Source organism: Dryobates pubescens, chromosome 9, assembly GCF_014839835.1.
Source record: "Dryobates pubescens isolate bDryPub1 chromosome 9, bDryPub1.pri, whole genome shotgun sequence".
NCBI classification, from domain to species: Eukaryota; Metazoa; Chordata; class Aves; order Piciformes; family Picidae; genus Dryobates; species Dryobates pubescens.
The window spans coordinates 38,462,180-38,487,622 of NC_071620.1; the positions used below are offsets into that span (position 1 = coordinate 38,462,180).

The 25,443-nt window shown below is 42.8% G+C and overlaps 1 protein-coding gene across 1 annotated transcript in view; it reads left to right on the top strand.

The window, feature by feature from the left end:
• The window catches only part of RNF152 (ring finger protein 152), a 41,594-nt gene extending 17,771 nt beyond the window's left edge, over window positions 1-23,823 (top strand). The window contains exon 3 of the mRNA XM_054164222.1: window positions 22,450-23,823. Within this exon, the coding sequence (XP_054020197.1) occupies window positions 22,608-23,219 (612 nt within the window). The 5' untranslated portion in view covers window positions 22,450-22,607 and the 3' untranslated portion in view covers window positions 23,220-23,823. The remainder of the gene's footprint in view (window positions 1-22,449) is intronic.
• The last annotated feature ends 1,620 nt before the right edge of the window (window positions 23,824-25,443 follow it).

Here is a 25,443-nt window from a genome sequence, read left to right on the forward strand (position 1 = left end):
TTGGACGAGCAGAGTGTTAGCAAAGTTACATGATTGTGATTTCAGAGTGAAACACAAGATTAATAATTACCTAGAAAACAGAGTATTATTTAGTGGAGATTTGATTTCACTTTTTAGTACTATGGGAATGTAAACATTTGAGATCTGAGTCATGCTTTTAAAAGATATTTCAGTAAGGCTTTTGAAATTCTGGATACCTTTCACTGCATTCAAATTAATACACGTGTAAAAACTTGAAATTGCCAAGTGTGTGCTTGTGAATTGGGCAGTTAATGGCTGGGCCACCTGCATTTGCTATTTGCATGCAAAATTGTTTGCAGTAGCAGTGGAGCATTCCATGGGCAGATAGTTTGTGTCATAACTTACCTGCATGCAAATGAAGAAGGTCTGAGAAATGTTGGAGGCCACTGGATACTTAGTGGAGGTCACTAGATTGTGTCTTGTATTAAAACAGAAGGGGGAAAAACAGATAGAGCATAGAGGGTGAAGGTTACTTGGTTATTTTTGTTAGGATCCAGTCCACTTCAATCAAAGCAGTGTGCATTTGATGTAGAGAACTATGCAGGGCTCTGTTTCAACTGGTCTCCAAAAATGACTCAGTGTAAGAACTGACAGTGAGGTCATGTGGATTTTTCTTTCTTAATGACCTGTTGGACTAATTAGGCTATGCTATGTGGCTTAGTCTTAGTTAAGCATGCCCAGAGTTACTGGTAAGAGTCCAGTGTGTTTTATTTTCTGCTGGAAGCAACTTCTCTTCAAGATTCAGAGACGTATAACAGTTGTCATTAGAGATTGCATCACAGTTAACTCCAGCTACAAAGCGCTGCAGAATTTAACAGGGGAAGGAAAGAAGCTGCAGAAAGGAGGAGGGGAATTAATTCTGTGATGAGGGCCATACTGAACAAGTGGTGCCGCAGGCAGAATATTGGTTCTGTCAGTGTTTAGTAACTGCTTTTACTGAGGCTGTTCATGTGCATATAATGTACATCTAAAAATTAGTGACTGCTGTGATTACATATAATGGCTTATTCTGTAGTTGTTTGAACAAGGCAACAGAGAAAGTAAGGCTTCCAGACTTACGTCTTTTGCTTATTGCAAACACTCAGCTCCTCTGTCTCCACTCCCGGGTGCTCCAAACGCTGCTTGCATGTTATCTGTATTCTCCCTTGCTTCCTGCTTGCTCTCTGTCTCTGCCCACCTCTTGTTCCTGCCCTGGCCTCCAGCTCCTGTGGGGAGTTGGATGTCTCTTTTTCCCGCTGCTTTCTGCATCCTCTTTGTAGCCACTCTCATCCTCACTGACACGGATGTAAACCAGGCAGATTTTTTGTTTCCCCTTAATTTCTGTAGCATATGTAAAGTAGATTTTTTTTTTTTTTTTTTAATTAGAAAGAAAGCCTTTGTCCTGTGTTCATTTCCAGAGACAGTAAATGGTTGGCGGACACTTAGACACTTACATGGCTGTAAAAAATCTTTCTCTCTCAACCCATAATTCTGTGGGGGTTAATTTTATTGAGGTTCAGACTCTCAGGTTTTATATTGTAGATGATTTGTGTCCACTAAAGAAAAGTCTTCACCTTTCCTGTGCTGTTGAATGTTTAACATCAAAAGAGGCAAAATCCAAGCCTGGAAGTGTGAGGCCATGTGCCTGTGGGAGAGCTGTCTATCAAAACCAGGTTTTTGTACTGCCACACCATGAGGCATTATGATTAACCAGGACATTCAGTGGCTTGTTTTTAGGACGACAGAGGACTACCCAAACGATCACAAAGTCTGCTAGGCAAACACATTTAATCAGTGAGAAGAGTTTGAAGCAATGCTGTGTTGTATGCCTGTGGTATCCGTGAGTGGCTGTTGGGTGCCTCAAGAGCAGTTTTGATATTGTGTGCCTTGTTGGCTGTGTGCTGGCAGAGGTTACAAGGTGGCATTTGTCAGCCTCAACATAATGCTCAGCTTGGTATTATTCTTCCAGTACAACACTGGTATGTTTTTCTGGTTGGATTTTGACCCAGACAAAGTAACCCCTGTCATCACTGAACCACTGGGTGGGTTCAATTTCTGTGATATATACAACATGTCCCAAGAGCAGTGGTGGCCAGCATTTAGTCCACATCAATTCTTTCCTTTTGAGCTGTTGGCACAGCCTAAGCTGAACTTAAGCCTCCTGAATACCAGCTTAGCTAACTTGTTGTTCTTTGGGACTATTCAGTCTTCTCAGTCCAGGCAAACATCACTTCATTCTTCTCCAAAGGCCATTGTTCCTTGCTGCCTTTTTTTTCCCCCTCCATTTTTCCCCCTCCAAGGACTAACAGCTCTCAGTGGCACCTCCACTAATGTTTCATTGCCATGCAAAAGGAGGAAAGCACTTTGTCAGCAGCCTACTTCAGGCAGAGAAATTTATGTCTGTGAGAAGCATATGTACAGAACAGCAATTACTCAGATCATCAATATTTATACAGCAGATAATAGTCATCATGGACAAGATGAATATCATCACAAAAGCAATAGCTGCTTGGGAGGGGGAGTGCAAAATAGAATTGCTAGATATCTTGAAATGGGATAATTATTTAACTTTTAAGTGATTGGTGAAAGTAGCTTAGAGTCTGAAATAAATACTCAGTGGGAGTTCATCTGCTTCTAGAAAGTAAAGGAAGTTCTCCTCCTGTCTACCCTCGTGTCACCCAGGGAAAGCTGCCTGAGATGCTGTCCTTTACATGTGGCTTTTGCTGAAGGCAATGCTGTGCCAGTCACTGAATGAGGAACCAAAAAAATAACAAACAAATACAACTGAGCAGCTTGTTTAGAAAATGAATTTTTGTTACATCCATTGTGGACAGATGTTGTGGTTGAGATGGAGGCACAATTGTACTTGCTTTGATTTTAAAATCTGTGCTTCAGTGTCTGGTGGAAGGTGGCCATCCACAGGGCAAGGTTTTTTCTCACCAGAGTTTTCCAGCATCCTGCCTGCTGGCTGTTGCAACCCTGGTCACCTTGGCAGTGTCTGGCCAGACAGACAAACGAGCCCCTATGTTGAGTCCCTGTCCTGGCTCCTGCTTGACAGCCAGCCAGAGGGACAGCCTGGGTGGTGCCTTCCTGTTTGTACAGGAGATGCAGCTCCTGATTTCTGCATAGAGAACGCCTCCTTTCACCCACCCTTTTTAACCTTTGTATGGTGGTGTGGCTCTTCAGACAGCTTGCTTTCACTGGCAAGAAAATCTGCTGGGTTGCCCTGTTTTAGAGAAGTACTAAGGCAAAAACTACCTGCATGTGAGCAGTTTGCTACAGGTAAATTTACTTGCCAACTATTTTCCTCTGCTTATGAAAAGCCTCTCAATAGCCCCACTTTTTTCTTTATAGTGACTGATAAAAGATGTGATTATCTGAGTATGTGAACATCTGCACCCCCTCAACTTCTTTCATTTGAAGGGGAACAGTAGATAGGACCATGGAGCACTTGGTGTTTGGTGTTTAGCTTAGTTGGGTTGGCTGTCAAATCAGCTCAAAGTTTTTGGAACACCAAGAAACTCAAGAGCATTTTCACCAGAGCAGTTCCACAAAATACCTTAAGTACTGCAATCTCAACCTTCCAGGCACTGTAGTCTGTGGGATGCAGATATTGAGGCTTCTTGTGTGATGCTGGGAGAAAAGTTGGCCCAAGAGTGGGATTTGCAAAAGCCAGCATCCCAAATAAGGAGATACATGAGCTGGCTACAACAAGGGAGAATTAAAAGGAGGTCTTTTAAGCTGCCAGCCCGCTTTCTGTTCCAGGAAAATGTGATGAACTACTCACTTTTATTCCTTTCTGGAGTCAGATACCTTCTGGTGAGATGTGAGCAGCAGGCGAGCCAGCAGTTGCTCTCCCTTCGATCTGATACTCAGCCTGAAGGAAGCGGAGACTCAGCTCCCACCTTTGGCAGCGTTTGATCATGGATCTTTTTCTCTTCATAGGTAAACCCATTAGCCTGCCTGTATTCTAGCCCTTCTCCAAATGAATTTTTAATATGAAAGAATTAAACATTCATTGGAGAAGGGACAGAAACTCAGGTCTCTGCCTTCCCCTCGTACTCACTTTTCCTTTCTGACCTGAATATTGAATTATGCATTTCAAAGTGGAATGGGGTCAGCGGGAGGCATTGGAGCTCTGCTGAGCTACTGCAATTGCCGGTATGCAAAGCTTTCATCTGGGAGAAGGGAAAAGAATATTATCATTGTGGCAGATCCACACTCGGTGAATGAAAGTTTCCTGCTGTCATGGTGTATCTAGGTTCTTGGGCAGGTTCACTGAGTCTGCCATTGGCATGTAGCTTGGGGAAAATCCTGACCCTGTTGTGTGCAGATTAACGTGATCAGATGTCTTGTTTGAAGTCAAATTTAGGCTACCTTAGATCTTCCTGATGCAGGTAAAGGCTGAGATGTCCAATAATGGCAGGGGTAATACTTCAGATGTTTGTCCCCAGTGTGTTACTCTTACCAGAGATGCTTTGTAAACTATAGATCACAGACCCAGGAGTGCAATGACAGGTTTAAACTTTTTCTTAAGTAGTAACCCCCTAGTTTTTCAGCTGATGGTGTAGCATTTAAGTTTGCAATCAACAGATGATTTCTTAGTTACCTTCCCCAGATCTCTTAGAGGAAACTACTGTTGAGACTCTGCTGGGGGACTATCTGCAAAAGTGTTAGTTTATACTTTTTTCTTCTGCTTGAGGTTGTTGTGCCTTGAGGGGGAAGTAAGTGTTAGTCACCTCTGGGAGAGATTGCTGCGATTCATAACCAGCCCCTTAAGTAGGTGAGCCAGCCCTGTCATGGACACATGGTCAGCACATTGGTTGCACCTTCAGTTTGTTGCAGCTCAGAACAGATGTTTGGGGTTTTTTCCAGAGCAAGGAGAACAAGGGACCATTGAAGAGAGCAGACAATCAGCACTACTGATACTCCAGATTATTGAATTGTGTTGAAACAATGATTTTTTTTCCTTTTTTTTTTAATTGGGTTAAGATTTTTTGGACCGAATTCTCTGGGGTTTGGGTTGGGTATTTTGTGGATTGTTTGTTTGTTTGTTTAGGGGTTTTTGTTTTGTTTTGTTTCATTTCATGAATTGCAGTAATTTGCACAGAAATCTGGATAACATGAAAGGAATTATTTCCCTTCATATTTAATGAGGTGCTGTGTTTTAGCTGTCCTGTCCCTTTACTAAGCCCAGACCCATTTAGATTGTAATTTGAGGATGAGATGGTAGCTGCATGTGGAAATGGGGTGCATACAGCATCCAAAATCCATGAACCCCCTCTCATTTCATTTCACTTCAGTGTCAAGCACTGAGGCACCACTGTGAAGATTGTATGTAGATGAAGGTTTTCCTGTCATAGTGGTGACAAAAACTTAGCTAAAGCTTTGAGGGTGTAAAGATCCAGAAGAATTGTGTGGTGAAGAATGAAGCCAGGGGTACATTGCTATGAAGCCTCAGGAATGTTCTTGTAATGGAAAAATACCTCTTCCTTAGCTTCTGAACAATGAAAAGAGTGAAGCTGTTTGCCTCTTCACTTGGAAGGTCTGAAGAGTGGTTCTGCATTGCCTTCTAAAAGTTTTTTCTTCATCCTAATTTTGTCAGACTTCATTGATGTATTTTATCAAGGGAAGGGGAAAAAAATATCTCCTTTCACTGAAAAGTGGGACTGAAGGATTAGGTTTAAGAATGCTAGCACCTTCTTCCATAGGAACTGTAATTAGCATGCTTTGCTTTCCCATTCTACCCTTGGGGCTTGGTTTTCTGTCTATCTTCCATCTTCTCTTTTCATGTTGCGTTACTATTGTAGTTAATGGGAGATGGAATCTAGCTGGGAAACCTTATCTGTATTGCAGCGTGGAAGCACGACTCATTCCGTATGCAAGTACCTTGAGTTGTTACAAGCAACATTTCAGTTCTGAAAATGAATTGCCAAATTTCCAGTGTTTAGACGAAAGGCACCACACCCTTTAGTCCAGGTACACGATGTTAGTTTGAACCTCAAATTGCCATGAAAACTCACTCATCTCTTATTTTAAATCAGCATCCTGGCTTACCTTTCTTAGGGGCTTGTCCCCAGGTAACTCTAGGATGCTAGAATTTGTTGTAACTTCAAACTACAGCAAACAGGAGATGGTGATTTGATTCTCCTGAGCCTTCTCTTGCTAGTCTGGCATAGATATTTCTGAATAGTGGAATGGAGTGTGGGGCTACACTGGGAATGAGAATTAAGAACTCTTCAGGCTTGTGATTTTGCCTTCTGAAGTAGACTCTCTTCTTAAAACAGAAACACTGGAGTTGATTGAACAGTTAGTCAGTCTGTGGAGTAGGAAATGTGTCAGTGTTTGAAGTTGAAGCATATCTAGAAGGCAGGAGGTGGTTAATAATATCAAACTGGCAAGGATTCAGGGAAGTTGTATTCCTCCCAAATTTGCTTTTAATAAGTAGTGAGCTCTTTCTGCAAGGACATTTCTGCTACTGTTACAGCTGTATAATTAGCAAACCCTGAACCTCCTGAAAGTCTTCAAGCATATAGAAGCTTGTTCTTTTTATTCTCTCAGTTTCATGGTGTCTTCTTTCAGTTTACAGCCTCTTGCAAGTTGCCACCTTCCTTGTTTGTGTGACTTCCACTGAAGAAAACACAAATAATAGCAGTTGAAAGGGAATTTTAAAATAGATCAGGAAATGTAGGGCATGTCAGGATGATTTTGAGGTGGTCTTAAAAATCCAGCAGTTGCCTTTTTTGAAAGCTTTTGCTATGAATATTTTGAGATTTAGCCTCTTTTCTTTTTCTAAAGGTCATGAATCATAGAATCACACAACTGTCAGGGTTGGAAGGGATCTCAAGGATCATCTTGTTCTAACCTCCCTGCCATGGGCAGGGACATTTTACACTAGGTCAGGTTGCTCAGAGCCCACTTAGAGTGCACTGAGCTAGAGTGTATGGTCCTGCTCTGGCAGGGAGGTTGGACTCAATGATCTCTTTTGGTCCCTTCCAACCCCTGACATCCTGTGATCCTGTGATCCCGCCATGGGCAGAGACAACTCATCCTAGATCAGGTTCCTCAGAGCCTCATCCAGCCTGGCCTTAAAAACTTCCAGGGATGGGGCTTCTACCATCTCCCTGGGCAACCCCTTCCAGTGTCTCATCAAAACACATTTGCTTTGCGTGTTGCTTATATCCACAGAGATGACCTTATTCTTCTCCACTTTGTGTCTATTTATATTTGGGTTCAATTCAGGGACAGAGGGGTGGGCAGGGAATGCCAGTGGTCCATTGACATATACAGGAAAAGAAAGGAAATTACTTTCTGACAGATCTTTCCTGCTATTTCCACATGACCAGATGGATCCCATTGTACAGGTTGGCCTTTAAGGAGAATTTAAGCAGGAAACACTGAATGCTTTTTGCAAGAGGGATGATTGTTTTCCATATTTGTGTAGCTTTTAGGTAATACATAAAGACTTCTGATAAAAATGTAGGCTTTTTACCCACCCAGTTGTATGAACTTCATTTGGTGTTTTAAATTCTAATTTTTTCCAGGGATCAGTGATGTGGGAATTGCATTTTGTCAAGTGAACCAATTCATTACCTCTCTGAATGTTGATTGCCATGCTTGATGCCTAGAGTTAGGCACAACAACTACCTCACACAGTTTTTCTTTAGAATTTCATTTTCTAAGATGAGAGCAGCACAATCTTCCTAGGTTTAAGGGGACTTCCTTCTATCTCCCTCAAGCTGCATTGTTTTAATTTGCCTCATTTTGAAGACAGTATTAGGTCTATTTCCAGCAAGAGCAAATGAAGCAATTGCTCTTGCAGTTGGCTAAGAGTTGCAAAGACTACATGAGCCACAAGTGGATTCATTTCTTCTGGATGAAGACAGAGGATTTCCTGACAGTCAGTTGGAAGAAGTGCCTGTTTGACTGACGTTGCTGCAGGAGAAGCATGAGTGCTGGTGAACACTGTAGCTGTTAATATATAATGCATGACTAAAACTAAACAGGAGAGAGATTAGTTTCCTAACCATGAGAGTGCCGTTTTTGTTGTCCATACTGTCTTAAAGCAATAACAGCCACTGTATATGAACCAGATTCCAGCTTGCTGCTTGTGTGGAGGAGTTCAGGAGAGTGGTGGAGGCCGTAAGATGCTGCCATCTCTTCATGCACAATGTGGGAAGGCAGCTCTGCCTGGCCTGTGAGAGCTCTCCTTTCAGTCAGGGAGCAAGTGATGAGTTCAGTGCTTTGGGTAGACGTCTTGATACCTGACTGCCTTTTAGAATTGACTATGCAAGATGCATCTTCCCTTCCTGATGCATGCCATTCAGCACCAGGATAATCTTACAGTGCTAAAAGCTAGGACTGGCAGCCTTTGCCCATGCTGTTTGTGAGTGGAGAAGTGAAGATGGTGTGGTGGTTTGGAAATTCCCCCCCAACATTAAATTTGCCAGACCAGCTCAGTTGGAAGCAAATGAAAGCTGTGTTTACAAGCAAAACTACAATCTACAATGAAATGCAGCGAGTATGTACAAAATGTACAATATTTACAGGTACTTACAATTTATAAACAGCACAGGAACCCTGGCCAAACACCAGGGGAGCAGCTAATAGCTTCTCCCTCCCTGCCCCCCCTTACTCTCTTGTACACAAAGGGGACAACAGAAAGGAGCAGAGAGATATTTTGTTAGACTTAGCCAAGCTAAGATCAAGCAGAAGCAAATTAATCTCTCCCAGAGCAAAGAGGCGAAAAAGAGAAACTATTTACCAAACTAATTCTTATGGTAGATAACTCTCCAATGGGATTATTAGAACTATCATTAATTTCCTTTTTACACCCAATAGTGATTTATTTACATTTTATTACTTTCTGTTCAAGATCTGTGAAAAATTTGGGCATAGCCTGAAACTACCACAGATGGTCATGCTAAACCAAACCTCCTGAAGGGTGTTACAGCAAGCTAGTAGAACAGAGAAACAGGTCTGGCTTTCTTGGTTCTGCCAGACCCCGGTACTTAGTGCTTTATATTCTGGAGTGCCACCTGCTGGCACTTGTTCTCCTCACTCTTTTCTAGAGGCAACTGCTCTGGAAGATGAGAGCTCAGACGAAAGAGTATGGATGTTAGAACAATAGTGCTAATTATTTGTACTGATCATGACATTATTTTTTAATTGTCATGGCACTTAAGGACCCTGTTTATTGGCAAAGACATCACTCTGGCAATTGCTCTGCAAACTCGGTGTGAAAGAAACCAGCTAGAGCCATCACTGCTTAACAAATACAGAGCAGGAATGGTTTAAAGAATAGAAAATTGTTTTTCCAACCTGTGGCTGTTATTTGGCAAAATATGAAGTCCTTTTAATTTACATCTTTATTTAGTTAAATGCTTATTTCTGTGGTTGGCAAAAAAATCAAAAGCAGCGATCATTGACGTGCAAGATACTTGCCAGTGAAGTCACTCGAGGAAAAGTTAGGAAAACACTGACCCAACTGAAAAGTAAAGAAAGTAAACTGTCTGTGGGGCAAATCCTCAATGGGTGTAAGCCATTGTGGCGCCTTTGGCATTGGTTTGGGTGTGTGCATTGATGTTTCCAGTATTCAGTGCACCACTGTAAGGTGCACAGATACAATACAAAAATGGAGGGAAGAGCTCAGCATAGTAGAGTCTGGTTAAATCTTGCATAGATGTTTAAAGCTGTGTGCATGCATGCAGTGTCTTAGGTCATCTTGTCCAACGCCACACTTTCTGGAGTGGAAAAACAGACTTTTGGCCTTTTCTCCTTTCTTGCACCAGTCACAGTTTCACAGTATCACTAAGGTTGGACGAGACCTCCAAGATCATTGAGTCCAACCTGTCCTAATGCACCTCTCTGGTTCCTCTGTGATTCTACAGGGAACGGAATCATTAAAGTCACAGAACAATTTAGGATGTAAAAGACCTTTAAGATCATTGATTTCCAACCATAAACCTAACACTGCCAAGTCCACCACCAATGAACCATGTCCCAAAGCACCATGTCTCCATGTCTTTAAATACCTCCAGGGATGGTGATTCAAGCGCTTTCCAGGGCAGTCTGTTCCAATGCTTGACAACCACTGGGTGAAAAAATGTTTCCTAATATCCAATCTAAGCCTCCCCATGCACAACTTGAAGCCATTTCCTCCATCGCCCCACAACAAGAGGTGAAGCTTATTTGATGTAAGTCTTCAAAGGAATTGATTTTGAGATGTACTCTTGAGACCACTGGGATGAATATGACTTTTAAGAAAAATCCCTGAACCACCTGCCCTTTCAAAGTTAAATCCTTTAGATCCTTGGCAAGACACCTGTAAAAAAAGCAATCCTGTCAACCACATAACCCTCTTCAGGCTTTGATCACATCATGAGACGTGACTCGTCTGTTGAAAATGCCCCACATTGCGATCTTATTTGTTTAGCCAACAACCCAAAATAGCTGAATAACACTCTCTGAAAACATGCTGTATGAGTCCACTGCTACTAGTCAGAGTTTATTTATCTCATTTGCTCTTGCTAGACTGGGAAAGCAAAAGAAATTGTGGTGTTTTGACAGACCTAAGCATTCGATGTTCGGCAGTAGAGCAGTGTAAGTAACAGATAGTTCTGGCTCACTCCGTGGCTGACCACATCAGAAGGAAAATTCTTCCAGAGTTAGTACAAAAAGCTTTGTTTGCCCTTTGTGTTGCCTTATTACAAATTTCTTCTGAAAGAAGATAGTCAAGATAAAATGGAGGTTGAAATGGACCCATGTTTTATGGGAATGGCCATTTTTGCCTAAGGAGAAAGTATTTGCTTAATTTGATCCAAAACTGTCAATGAATTTGTTCACCTCAAAGCTGTATTTCTTTAGTTAGCTCTAACTCACATGCAGAAATCATGACACTTGCTTGCAAGACAGAGATTGAAGTTTAGGGCTTCTACCTAACTGGGATTTGGGGCTTCTGAAGTTCATGTTTTCAGGCTTTTCTTTGGAAAAATGGGGCTAGCAGCTTTTGCTTTGCTGAGTACTGAATTGATTGTAATCCCATGAGCCTTGGACTAGGGCTGTATACTATCAGGAGAGTAATGAAGTCTTAAGACATTACAAGCACTGCAAAACTAGGTCCAAAATTAAGAGGTAAAGCATTTTACTTCATTTTGATTGATTTCACAGAATCACAGAATAGTACAGATTGGTAAAGCAAGTTTGCCCAGAGCAGCTTGCACAGGATTTTATCTGGGCAAGTTTTGACTGCTTCCAGAGAAAGAGAATCCACATCATCTCTGGACAGTCTGTTTCAGTGCTCTGTCACCCTCAAAGTCATTTTTGTTTATGTTCAGATGGAACTTCCTCTGTGCCTATTGCCCTTGTCCTGTAGCTGGGCATCATTGTGAAGAGACTGACTCCATGCTCTTGACACACACCGTTTAGATACTGATAAGCATTGATAAGATCCTCTCCCAGTCTTTTCTGTTTTGCTCTAATGTAGCATAATAACACAGTCCTTTCCAAGCATTTGTAGTCCTTCATACAGCACAAATTCTGTATACTGTAAGTGCTGCCAAATGGAGGCTATTTTCACACCAGGATGTTTCAAAAGCAGCCAGACTTTTGACTGGCAGAAATACGATGGGTGATGTCTGGTCCCAAATTTGAATCTCACTGTAAAGCATGAAATACAACCCGACAAAGCTTGACAGATCTGATAAGCTCTCAGCTACAGAAGGTGAGTGGCTCATGGAATTGAATGCTGCTTCCATGAAGGAAAGCAGTAGTAGATTTCACATAGTATGAGCAAGAATAGTTTATCTTCCTGTGTCTGAGCATTTGAGCAGCCAGTTGCTGATCCCCATCACAGCCTGGCTGCTGGAGCAGAGAATCTATCAGGTCTGCAGATACCAGCTCAGTCTTGCAAAGCTGTAATTTATCTTAGCTCACCAGAGAGGGTTGTGATGGTGCTAACCTGAATTGCTAACCTGGTCATCACCTTTAAGAACATGGCGTTGCATAGCTGCAAGACTGCTTTTGTCTGCAAATGGTCTTGCAAGTGCCACTGATCTAGGTTTCATCCCAGAAGCCTATTCATGCAAATCTCGTTTCTCTCATGACTACATCCATGGGCATGAAGGAGAGAGCCAAGAGCCTTCCTCAGTGTCAGTTTATTGTTGCATCACAAGTCTGCAGTTTTCCCACGTGTTGCTGAGACTTGAACTTGTGATATGGAGCTGGCCAGGTGAATTGATGTGCAGCCAGTTGTTTCAGTTGCAGCTCTTTTGGAAAGGTTGTGATGTTTCTTCAGGGTGCATATTGTCAGAGTGGTGCAGGGGAAGCAAAAGCAACTGCATTTAGAGATTACCTTGATCTGCCTGTGGCTGCTGACCCCAGATTCTGTATTGGTTGTGTCCATGCATAACGTAAGTACATGTTTAGTGTGCAACTGACCTCCAGCGCACGTGTCATCTCATTCACTTCTGTGGCTAATGCCAGGCTTCATAAATTGTCTGAACTGGAGCTTGTGGAGTGCAGAAATGGGTAGAAACATGTGGCTTGTTAAAGTAGGGGAGAAATTATTTATCCAGTATAGTCTGTTAAATCTCTTCTGGAGGATTTTACTGGTGTAAAGACAGAGAGATAAATCACAAAATAGGAAATCATCCATATGTATGCAGTTCAGGTTTGGTCTAACTTAGCTTGTGATCCACATTTGCAGTGAAAGTTGGACTGTTCCCAAAATTCAGGAAGCGAGTGTGTTATTAATATTACTAGCTGACAGAGTGTTACAGGGTGAATGATTAGTTTTCAATAAGAAAGGAGCTTTTGAATTGGTTCCAGTTCCTTTTGGTGTAGACTGCAAACCAGAATGACCAGTGCCATGACCCAGAGTAGTTGTAGTGCTTATCAGAGGCCAAAAATGCATGAAGATCACAATTTTTCTGCATTAGGAAACGACAGCAGTTGACCTTGAGGAGGCATATTACTTGGCTGTCTTCCACTGGCGTGAAGATAAGCTCTTGGGACTTTGTTCCAGTTTTGAGCCACGAGCTGCCCAGGGTGAAGGGAGCAAGACATTTATTTTACCTCATTTTCAAGGAATAAAAATAAAGATGTTCTACACTGATTGGATGCTTAAATGGAAATTCTATCTACAAATACATCCAAAAGGTATTCAGGTAGAAGGACTACATTCACAACCTAGGCTTAGCCCTTTGCCTGGACCTACCAGGCCAAAACCTTCCAGAAACATCTACCCCCCTCAGCTTTGGCAGGCCTGAGAGCAGGCCAAACTGCCCCCTCCCTGCTCCATGAGCCCCCTTCCCCCTCCCCCAGAGCAGGCCTACCACAGGGTCACCAGGCCTAACTGCCCAGCTGGAAATCCCCTACCAACCAAAGCCATCTCCCACACAGGTAATCAGGCACACACATCCTGACCAGGGAGCAGAAAAGAAAGATACCAGTTGTGCACTCCCTTAAATAGAGGAACATCAGGAAAAGGATCAGAAGAACAATTTACAATATGCTGGAACATAGTGTCCATCCCCTTGGCACTCTAGCTTTTGGAGGACTCTCTTTGTGGTTGTACCAATTAACTCTTGATTCCCCTTAACCTACCACAGACTCATTGTTCTGATAGGACATGAAATACACCTCTTCTCTTGCTCAACACAAGGGGCTTTACTCCCTCTTGCTGCCCACTTTGCAGATCTCAGAAGAAAGGCAAAAAGGTGCAAAAAGGTACAAAAAGCTCCCCCTGTTGCATCAAATCTCCTTATTCTGCTTCTTTATGGTCTGTGAATGAAGAGAATTTCCATAGTTACTGTTGTGTGGCTTCTAAGAAAACATTTTCCAGTTTCTTAACCCCATCTTTTTCATTGCAAAAGGATGCATTATTGTGAGTCCTCTAGGTCTGTTGTACTTACCTTTTTCACTTTCTGAAGCAAAAGAGAAATAACCTTTTCCCATACCTAAACCATCACAGCCTTTGAGAGCAGGTTCAGTAGTGTGGGTGGCAGAATCATGTCTTCAGGAAGCTGTGCTGGGTGAATGTGAGGAGTGCAGAGAATGGTAAAGCAGGCAGGGTGTACAAGGCATCAGGACAGAGCAGAACTGCCACAGGTAAAGCTCATTTTGGAAGGACTTCTGTTTCCTGAGGTAAGTTGGAAATTGGCTTTTCAGCTTTTGAGCTGTATAGGCAATATGTGAATGTGTATTGATTACTTTCTTCCTCTGTCTGGGCCCTTAGGCAGGTAGATTTTGACCTAGTTTTACCAAAACCCACTCAATGGCCTCGGAGCTTAGCAGTCTCTCCTGTAATTATAAACTGGTGTCTTAATACATTAATTCAAGCCAATTTCCCACTCAGTCACCCACTGACTTGTATCAGGAAGAAATACCTGTATTTGAGCTTGATTTTAAATTACCTTTTTTTTGGTTTGGTGTGTCCATGTCCTCAGGGGAGGGAGGGATGAATCTTTTAATTAAGTTTCTTTTCAGTTATCAGGCAAGTATTATCAATGGCAGATGAAGCAGAAAGCTCTAGTGGGAGAGCAAAAATTCATCATTTAAGTGATCAGGTGCTTCATGCCTCTCTCTGGCTTAGGATTTTGAATGCCTCAGAATTCTGCCATGTTGTCAAGAATGCAGATTTCTTAGAAAGATGACGTTGCATTTAATTTAAAAGCTGTTATTGGAAGCAAGTTTAATGCCCATAGCTCCTTCTGTAAAGTGGAATTTTGGCCATAGTGACTTGTGACTTCACTTTAAGTTAGGGAAGCAACTTCTGAACCCCCCACCTAACCACCTGCTCCTTATGTCCTGTTCATAACTAACTACTGGTGCTACTTTTATTCAGGAGGTGAGTGGTAGATTTCTTTTCACACCACCCCTCCTGCTCTCATGCTTGATGTCAGTTGGAATGGCAACTGGGTCTCTTACTTGGTAGTGGAAAAAAATGGCTTTTAATTCTTCTCACCTGTGGTTTAGGAAGAAGTCAGGCATAATTGAGAGCAGCCAAAAAACACTGAAGAAGTACTAATGGCCCTGCAAGTGTGTTTGGCATGAGCTGTAGAAATGGACACCATCCCTTGAGAGATTTCAATGCAGGTTTTGTTTATTTAAAAATTGTGAGGAACTTTTTCATATCCTGTGCTGGGAAATGTTCAGATTTGGGATGTCTTAAGACCACAGTCAAGTCTCTCATCCCGTTAGTGTATTCCTTATGCAGTAAGAGAAACACTAGGACTTTCAGGGAACAGTACATTCAGGCTCCTTCTAACAGGGCAGAGCTGTGTCTGGGGGTCCCCTTTGCTCTGCCAGGCTGGAGAGAGCTTTGGAGATTTAGGCAACCTGAGCTCTCTGGGTAGCTTGACAAGTCACTGTCAAGCCTGCAGACCTATCAGAGTTGAGCTGGTGGGAACCAAGTCAGTCTCCAGCCACTTGGGCTCTGACACGACCTGCATGGAGGACTGCCAAAGGGCTAAGAGGGTGGGAAAGCTATCTGCTTTCTATCTCTGCCTGGCTGAAACTGGTACATTTATCTGGAGTATTGTGATGTCAAATAATGTTTCTCAGTGGTAAAGCATCTTACATGAAGCTGATGAGCTGTGCTGTGCTGTGCTGTACTGCACTGTTTGGAGTCAGCAGTAAGAAACTGTGCCTGTCATTTGCTGATCAGCCACGTTGCAGGTGATTAGTGGTGTTTGCTGTTGGAACAAAGTGCAGCTTAGCATGGTCATATTTGACCAGAATAAGGTCTTTGGAGTCAGAGAATGTGGACATGTCAAAGTTTGCAGATAAAAGGAGGGAGCAGCACAGCTGGCGACGTGAGATGGAACAGCAAGCACCATGTGAATCTCTCTCTGTTATCTATAAACACCAAAGGTTGGTGTTTTCATCTCTTCTGTTTTTGCTCTAAAACCATAAACTTCTACCTCTAGTTACATTCCTGTGGGTGACCTTTCTGCTTCAATCTCCTGTTGCTAGGGCTGGCTGGTGACAGTTTCTAAGGTAAATGCTGTGGGACAATACTTTGCAACTAGCCTCCTTTTTTGTGATCCACTACCAATTGCTCAGCTGCCAGAGGGGCAGGACAGCTGCTGTCCTGTTTGATCTGTGCTATTTATAACATCCAGAGCAGATTCTCTCCATCAGCATGAATCTCCTGGTGTTGGTTCATAGGATGTTGTAGGCTCAAATACCATGGTTTCACTCAGCTTTATTTCTTTCTGGAGACAGGTTGGACTCGATGATCCTCGAGGTCTCTTCCAACCTTAGTTATACTGTGATATTTATGCAACCTGGAGTGTATACACCTCATTTTCACCTTGGCAAGAGCTGGACTCAAGCTAGAGGAACAGTACCAGCTTGCACTTGCTAAAGACTTGGCCAGGTTAAAATGCTTTTTGTTCAGCAACATTTCTATGCAGTTGTGAGCAACTAAACGGAAAAGATTGTGGGTGTGGGCTACCTGGCTGAGAGGAAGGTGCCTGGAAAATGGGTAATTCCAGAGAGAAGAATGGATTCACTTTATCATCTTACTGCTAGCTTTATTCCCCTCAAAATACTTGTAGTCTCTCAGTGGTAATCTACATGGTGGATGAACTCTGTCCATGGAGATACTTTAAATTCTGGATCACAGCCTCTCATGATTTTCATGATCTGTGGAAAAGCCAATCTGTTCAATGACAGGCACAAAAACTCTTGGGCATACTATGGACATGCTGCCAGCTGGAAGAGATGGGGAGAAACAGGTGGTTTGCTGAGCTTTGTTGATTCTCTGTTTCAAAGAAGAATGTCACTTCTGCCCAGTGGCTCGTGAGGTGAAAAGTGGAGCTATGATGACATTGTCAAGGAGCTTTGAGGCAATGTGGGTGGTATTTGCATGACCTTGGACCAGCTGCTTCATTTCTCAGCATTTCTCTCCTTAGATGATGATAAAACTTTTCTCTCAATGATGTTGTGATGAATAACTTAATTAACTGTTGTGTTGTTCTCAGTTACTATGGTAATTAGTGCTACAGAACAGACTAAAAATAAATAGGATCATTTAGTGAAGGATATTCAGGGGAAATCAGGTAATACATCCTGGGTGTTTGCAACAGCCCCAGTGTGTATTGTCCAAACATGATTTTGTTGAAGACATACACAGATGCTGAATTTTGTAGCAGAAATCATTCCAAATACTGAGTCTTTTCCTTCCTCCTCTGTTTAAAGTGAATCTAGCACACATTTCCTTTCCTATCTGTGGGCAGATGATTCTTGCAATTAGTTCCCCTATTGAGAACACTACTCCCTCCTCACCCCCATCTCCCTTCCAGCCTAAGGGCACGTGAACTGAATGGATCTTACTTCATCATAAATCATACATACTCGGTAGTGCTGTGAAAGAATTTGTAATGTGTTTGGGGAGTTTACATAATGAACCTTCCTTGAGAAAGGTGAAGAATCATCAGTGCATTGCCTTGTTGAAAGTGTCATTGACCTTGCCATAGAGCAAGTAGAGCATGCCTAAATACACGCCTAAGTCTGGGCAAACTTTTTAAGGCTTTCATCCAGTGATCAGCTAACTACATCAGCATGCCCTGAAGCCAGTCTTTAAAAATGTGATGTACTGTTTAATCATATGTGAATTACATTAAGTTCTGTGGGCATCATTAAAGTGTATTTTTGGGGCTTTCAATTTAACATAATTTTGTACCCTAATAATTTGGGAGGTATGTGTGAAGAGAGTTCTGAGTTAACTCTCCAATGAAGGCAGCTCCTCTTAAAGGCTGTGTTTTCTGTTGTTTAGTATCACTAAAATTGTTCAAATATAGTAAAAATATCGTGTCCATAGGCAAGGATTTGCCATTAGTCAGTTCTTTGACTTGTTGTCCAACTCCTGTCATGGATGTTCAATGTCTTTCTTTGCACTGAGTTGCAAAAATAGCTGTGTTTTCTGACCTGGCCAGTTGGGGTTTGTGCAGTTTTCTTTGCAGCAAACCTGTCCTTTCTTCTTCCCTCTTGCTGTCTGTAGCTGTGCTACACTAGCTGCAGCAACCTTCAACTTCTTGCCTCCTGCAGCACCTCCCTGCACTATGCTGGGAAGCTGCTGATTGCAAGAGAGAAACAGATGCCTTTTCTCATTCTCAGGGTGTAGGAAGGTGATGACTTGGCATTCCTGGCCTCTTGCATATCAAAAAAGCCAGAGCTTTAGGCTCTGCTGTAGCCTCTGACAAGGTGTGAGCAGAACAGATAGAGTGACTGACAAACATCTGAAATGCCTGTTTTATTCTCCAGACCTTTATTGCTCTTGAGTTACATGATTATTTTTCAAATCTTAAAAACTTCTGGCTTGTTCAGAGAGCAGCCCAAATCTCCAAGGAGGACCTTTGTGCCATGCTCTCAGCCACATGGCTGTGCTTTGATTTTAAGCTGCAGTTCCTCCCTGGGTCTGAGGAGCTGCTTGCAGATCTCTCACTTCAGCCCTGTGGTTGTTGAGTAGGCTTGCAGGAAAGAGAAGAGGATATGGGAGAGGCAAAGAAGTCTCTCAATGCTTCTTTGCGAGGCCTTTCTTTTCTCACTTCCATCACTTCTGCTGCACCTGGCCTACATTTTGGAGTTTGTGGATTTTAATACCCAGTTAGTTTTCATCTGTGCTGCTAATTAGATGTCAGCCCTGAAGAGCTTCCAGTTGCTGTCAGGTTTGTACCAGACAGTCACTTCTTGCAGTTGAAATTATCTTTGTGTATATTGTTTCAGTGTCATAATCTTCAGCCCTCCCTTCTACATGTGTGCCCCTATGTATACATATATATATGCTCTCTCTCATGCAGAGACAGACAGATATCCCTGACACACTAATTTTCTTTCTTCTCTGTTTTCCTGTCAAGAGTCCCCTTGCCCTTGTTGGGTGCCCCTGGGTGATGAGAGCAAAACAATGGTTTTGGCTGTCATGTGCAGCACAGCTGTCTCTCGGTCTTTGTGCTTGAAGCACTGAGAAGGATCTGCTCTGAGTAAGCTCTGAGCAAGATGTGCACCTGTGATCATTCAGTACTTTAACAGGTATGTAAGTGCATTGAGCACAAACTAGAGAGTTCAGTTCCCTGTCCAAGAGGAGGTCTGCTGCAGTGTTGAATCATAGCATAGTTAATAAAGTGAAGTGATAAAAGCGTACTGAGGGAGCTCCTGTGGCTTTTTCCTTCTATCCACTTACTGCAAAATGAACTAAATAGAAAAGCAATTCAGCTCTGTCTGTAGATGATGGCTTGACTTTCATCTCCCAAGCTGCACTGTGGCAGACTGCAGGAAGGTTGTGGGGCTTTCAGTATGATGGGGAATAAAGTTACGTTTCACCTATGAAGCTGCATGTCTAACCTTTGAGCAAGGCAGTGTCAGCAAAGGCCAAGGGGTTAGATAGCTGTGGCTACTTTTTAACTTGTCTTTAGACATTCTCTGAAAGAATCATACTATGCTCTCTGCTTACCAGTTGTTACCACTGATCTGTCAAAATCCACCTTATTTGAGACATTCTGGCAGAGTAAGAAATGTCATAATTCAGTATAAGTATACACACAATGCAACCGTGTTATTCAAAGTAATGTTTATAGTTGTTCTTTTCGGGGAGAATGTAACTTCAAGACACACTTGGAAGTGATCATTTTTCCCTTGATTCAGCACCAGGTCAAAATGGGGTTGTCACTATATCTACAGATTCTACAAACACATTGTTCAGATGTATGTGGCTATACGTCATGTAAGTTGTAAACCCTATCTTAACCTTTTTATCGGGCTCCATTCTTTTCCATGTTCTTCTTACAGACTGCAGTAATGCTTTAAAACTTTGATCTCCTGCCTACATGCTTCATAGCATTACTTAGCATTCAGAACAGCTGAAATTTTCTTGCTGGGGTGGATTTTGTTCTTTTTCCTTAGGTGGTGTTTGCCTGGAGGTGACGTGATTTATTCTTCAGTTATGAATACCTCATTCTCTCCTAGCACTGATCTTCTGCTCTAAGAATGTCGCTGGGATGGGGGTGTAGGGCTTGATAACACATGTATGACTCCTGGACAAGGATCTGTGGTCAGACAAATTATTTTTATCCCAGTGACATCGGTATCTAGAGAAACTGGTTTACCTTTAGCACTCAAGAGATGGTTGCAGGTGACAACTAAAAGAGAACGGAGAACTTCATCTTCCAGTTCATTGGCATCCAAAATGGGGAGGGCAGAGCATCTGTGCAGAAACACTGATTTGCATCTGCAGAAGGAATACTTCCACCCTATTTTTAAACATAAGCCTTGGCTTCTGAATTTCCAGGCATTTGGGGGTTTTCTTCTCATGATGCTGCAGTATTGTTATACCTGGCTGTTTTGGATAGATTTGTGGATACAGCCAACCAGAGTTGACTTACGTAATGTGTGAGCTGAAAGTTTGCCTTAAGCAGTGCATAACCAAAAAAATTTGTATGCATACTTCTGTGCAAAATATAAAACTATTGGGTTGCTTGTGTCTGAAAACTAGATCTGATGGTTTTGGTGATTCCTTTCTGAAACTTCTAATCTGGCCTTTGTATTTTAACGCTTTCCAGACAGGAGTTGCCTAGCATTGTGAGTAGCTCTCTTCCACTTTTCTCTCAGATGCACTCCAATCTTTTAATGACCTTTTATGGCAGTCTTCCTTTGTGCCTACCTGTACTGTTGTGATGTGGATCCAGAAGATGAAACCTTGAATTTTCTTGCACTTCCCCTTGGTGTGGCCTGCATGCAGGCAGTAAGTGCACAGCCTGTTCTGTGGCAGAGTAAGATTCCTTCTGCACACAGGGTATCTGATAACACTGTGTGTAATATGGCACTGGTGCAGAGCAGGAGACTTAGAGGGCAGGGTTCTCCCAGCAGTGGCCTCTGCTGCGTTCAGGCAAAGCATCGCCAAAGTGCCATTCAGGCAGCTGGCACAAGCTCTTTCCCCTAGAGCTGCTGCCTGCGTTTCAGAAGCTCCTGACTTCCTAACTGCAGCCCGAGTCAGGATTGTAACTACATGTTTATTGAACCTCCTCGTGAGGTACAGTGTGCTGCTGTTACAAAATCAGCAGCAGGGCCAATTCTGCCAGTGTCAATGGTATCAGTTGTTGGCATCTGAAGACATGACGTGTATTTTGTTTTCTCTCTTCAAATACTGGTAACTGCCAGAAACTGGCTATGAGACAGTGTGGTCCAGAGGGCTGTCCTGCATTGCAAACCCCACATCTGTGCCAGGCTTCTCGTCTTGAACCACGTTCTTTCTGTTTCACTGACGTCACCTATTGATTAGCATGTTGCAACCTAGTTGTTATGATCCTGAGGGAAGAGCAAGAAATAATTGTATGGAAATGAAGCAGTCCTCTGACACCTGTAGTCTCAAAACTCTATTTTGGGAATAAAATGGCAATAGGAGAAGATAAAATGTCACCATGCAGATGTTTTGGGTTTCTTCATTGTATTATCTGGATGCAAATCCAGGTTGATAGTTCTTCAAACACAGCAGGAAAGCCAATGTAAAAAGTTGTAAAAATAGCATTCCTTCATATTTATCGTGTGTTGGAATGACCAAAATCACACAAAGCTAAACAACTCACTGTGAAAGTAAACACAGCTGCCCTTTTTTTGCATTGCTATAAGAAGTAAGTAGGGAAATAGAAATAATCCCTTTATAATGAATAGGGAATAATAATGAACAAAGTTAGTAACAATTTTTGCCTTTTATTGAGTGCATTAGCATTGTTTACCATGGTGTTCACTGAGCCTGGGTCTAATCAGAGCCTTTTGCCTTGCATAAAGTTCTTAATCCATGAGAAGCTGTATGTTTCAGAGGGCCATGTTTTAACAAGCTGCTTGTCTAACCAGGCAGACAGTTAATTCTACTCAAAAGAGTGTCATTTCTTTTTGTTGTGACCAGGTGCTTCAGTATAGCTACTTGGTTGTCCATTCCTGCACATGAATTCCATAAGTTCAGGAGCCTGTGGAAATTCATCTGATTAAACTTTATTTCTTTTTTCCTTTCCCTCACCTTTGATGCAGGCTTGGTGGTTGCAACCAGTGGTTAAAAATCTGCAGGGGTTTAAGGACTAAATGAGAACATTAAAGTGCAGGAGGGCTGAAAAGGCTGGAAAATATGACAGAGGGTAGATGCTGAAGGTCCTATAGCTTCTCCTGTTATGGTTATAAATATAACTGAGTGGTAGACTGGCAGTTGGGTAGAAATTTTATATGCAAAAGAACCCCAAAAACCCAAAAAGATCTAGTGATGGCTGACCTGAACATCTGCTGCTGGGCAGTTTGGTGAAGCCAGTGGGAAGATGCTTTCTTGGTAAGGGTAAGAAATTCATTTCTCCTGCTAGATTCTAGGGTCAGCGCTAAGTTTCATTTCCCCTTAGCTGGACTCATTTTTTCCACTGGTTTCTGTAAGTAACCTGTTCCTTCATATTTTTCTGTTTGTCTCAGGTACTGAAAGGTTCCAGCTGAAGGTTTTCCTGCACTCTCCATAACTGCTGCCCATCCCTGACCTGAGAAGAAGTGGTGGCAAGGTGCTGCTTCTTGGCTGTAAGGTGCCAGGGTGAGGCTCATTGTGAGGCCTGCTGTGCTTCCTCGCACCGGCCACCATGGAGACCTTGTCCCAGGACTCTCTGCTGGAGTGCCAGATTTGTTTCAACTACTACAGCCCGCGGCGGCGGCCCAAGCTGCTGGACTGCAAGCACACCTGCTGCTCTGTGTGCCTGCAGCAGATGAGGACCAGCCAGAAGGACCTGCGTTGTCCCTGGTGCCGTGGGATCACCAAGCTGCCACCAGGGTACTCTGTGTCGCAGCTGCCTGATGACCCTGAGGTGATCGCTGTCATTGCAATCCCCCACACCTCAGAGCACACCCCTGTCTTCATCAAACTCCCCAGCAATGGTTGCTACATGCTGCCCTTGCCCCTCTCAAAGGAAAGGGCGCTGCTGCCAGGAGACATTGGCTGCCGCCTCCTGCCTGCTGGCCAGCAGAAATCCCTGGCAGTGGTGACAATCCCACAGGAGCAGCAGCCACTTCAGGGTGGCCTTCCTGCTGAGGGGGCAGCAGAGGAGCCAGACCGAAGAGGCATTGTGAAAAGCTCTACGTGGTCAGGGGTTTGCACTGTGATTCTGGTGGCCTGCGTCCTGGTCTTTCTTCTGGGCATTGTCCTCCACAACATGTCCTGCATTTCCAAGCGCTTCACAGTGATCTCCTGCGGCTGAGGGGGGGAGGGAAGTGTGTGCTCTGGGTTGGGGCAGTGGTGGTGGTGGTATGGAGCAAGACAATTCACTGCAGCTTTGCCCAATGACTGCAGAATGCTGTGCCCCAGGGCAGCGGTGTACTGGCCCGACTGTGGCTCTCAGCATTGCGGCATCAGGCCTCGGCAGTGTGCAGAGAAAATCATGTCCCGTGTCTGGTGGCAGTGGCACCAAGGAGGACTGCATGTGTCACCATAATCATTTATCAAAAGGACTGCAACTTAATGTGATTTTTTTTTGTTTGTTTTATATCATGTGACAAGATTAAAGACCTCTGTGTAGCTGGTTATACTGTAAAGTATACAGTATGAGCTCTTCTCTAAACACAGTAGATTAAAGCCAAAACTGCTCCATGTAGAATTAAAGAATTGATGCGTGACTGCTCTACAAGGTGTTCAGTACCACTCCACATATGCTTTATTTTTTAATGAGGGGAGGGAGACCAAAAAACCAATAAATCATTTAGCTGCTGAGGCATTTAATATATTTTAAGTGGCACATTAATTAAACCAAGTTAGGGACTTGTATGATAGTTTTTAAGAGGAAACATTTTACAAGCAGTTGCTTTGTTCCACAATGTGTGATTTTTGCCTCTCTGGTTTTTTCCCCCATGTGTCAACTACAGAGAAGTGGCATTTTCAGCATACTTTATTTGAAGGACCTTCCAAGCAGGGAAGCAAAGTGGGTTAGGAGGAATACCTAAAAAGGCAGCCAAAACACTTCTGCTTAACTGACTTCTTGAGAAGGATGTCTTTGAAAGGTAAACACTGAACACGCTGTTTTACCTCCACTCTGCAGCAGGGCTTCCCAATGGCCTGGCCTTTCATAGCTATTAGTAAAGAAATGGCTAATGAGAAGTATTAGAACTCCTCTTGCAAGGATACGATAGCAAGTTGTTACGTTTCTTTTTCTAGAGGTTGGGTTTTCTTAGTTATTTTCAAAGAATTTAGATCTGTTTTGCCTCCCTCTTTCCTAGGACATGCAGTTGTGCAGCCATGTAATAGAGGAGCTGCTCTAAGGAAGCTTCACCATGCCAACTGAGACCAAGGTCCTTTATATGCAATCATCTAGTAAGAAGCAATGACATAACTGGGAGGAGAACCCAGGTGAACCTAACACTGTACTGGGTAGGCTTCCCCTTCTAAAGCACTGTAGCTGTTGTATTATCAAAATGTCTGGGTGGGCATAACAGAGCCCTTTCCCATATTTCAGTCTTGCAAATGTTGGCCTTTTAAAAGACATTGGGAAAACAAAACCAAAAAAGTGTCTCCCTCCACCTGTGAGTGTCCTGACACCCCAGTCATTTGCAATTCACTTCTTGGGAAGAGCCAGATTTCTGACCCTTCTCCACAGCAACACTTTCCTCTAAGCATTCCCACTAGCTTTAGTACTACTGCTTGTCAGTAACATATTGCTTAGTGTGAATTGGGGTGTTTGGCAAGTCTGAAAACTTGAAATTTGTGTGAGATTTAGGGATTTGATCATGGTAAACCTTTAATAAAGACAGCAAAATTCTGTTGATTTTGCACTACTTCTTTTTGCAAGTAAAAAGCATAACCTTCCTGAAGCATGACCTCTTGTTGTCTACCTGCTATTTTCTAATAATTACTTAGCAATTGCTCAATGCCATATTATAACACCAGAGAACATCATTTTGACTATGCTGACCTGGTTAGCCCTGTTGGTGGTTTTCTGATTGTCACAAAATCCAGTTGCTGGTTCACCATCAACATTCTCACTGGGACTTCTGTCAGAAACATACCTCTGATTTTGTGCTGGATTTTTCCCCATCCTGTTCCCAACCCACAGTTTTCTTCCTCAATTTCTGTAACTGATGAGGAGCATATATGGTGCTTAATTGTTATGGTGTGTATTGGGTCATGTATGGAGAGGAACCATTGTGCTGATTTTTATCTACTGTTGTATGTATGCACAGCACAGCTGAAAAAAGTTAGCACATTCAGCGCCTTTTTCTTGCAAGGCCGATGTGTAGTATGCCTTGGACCTGGCTTATGAGTATTGTAATTACATGGACAGCTCTCTGCAGCACATTTAGTTTGGTTGCATTAGGGAACAGCAGGTATTCCAAAATGTCTTGTCAACCAGCTAGTCTCTTGTTGCCAGTAGGTAGCCAAATTTCTACTGACATCTCCATACTATGCTGCTTATTGTGTAGAGGGAAGCCAGT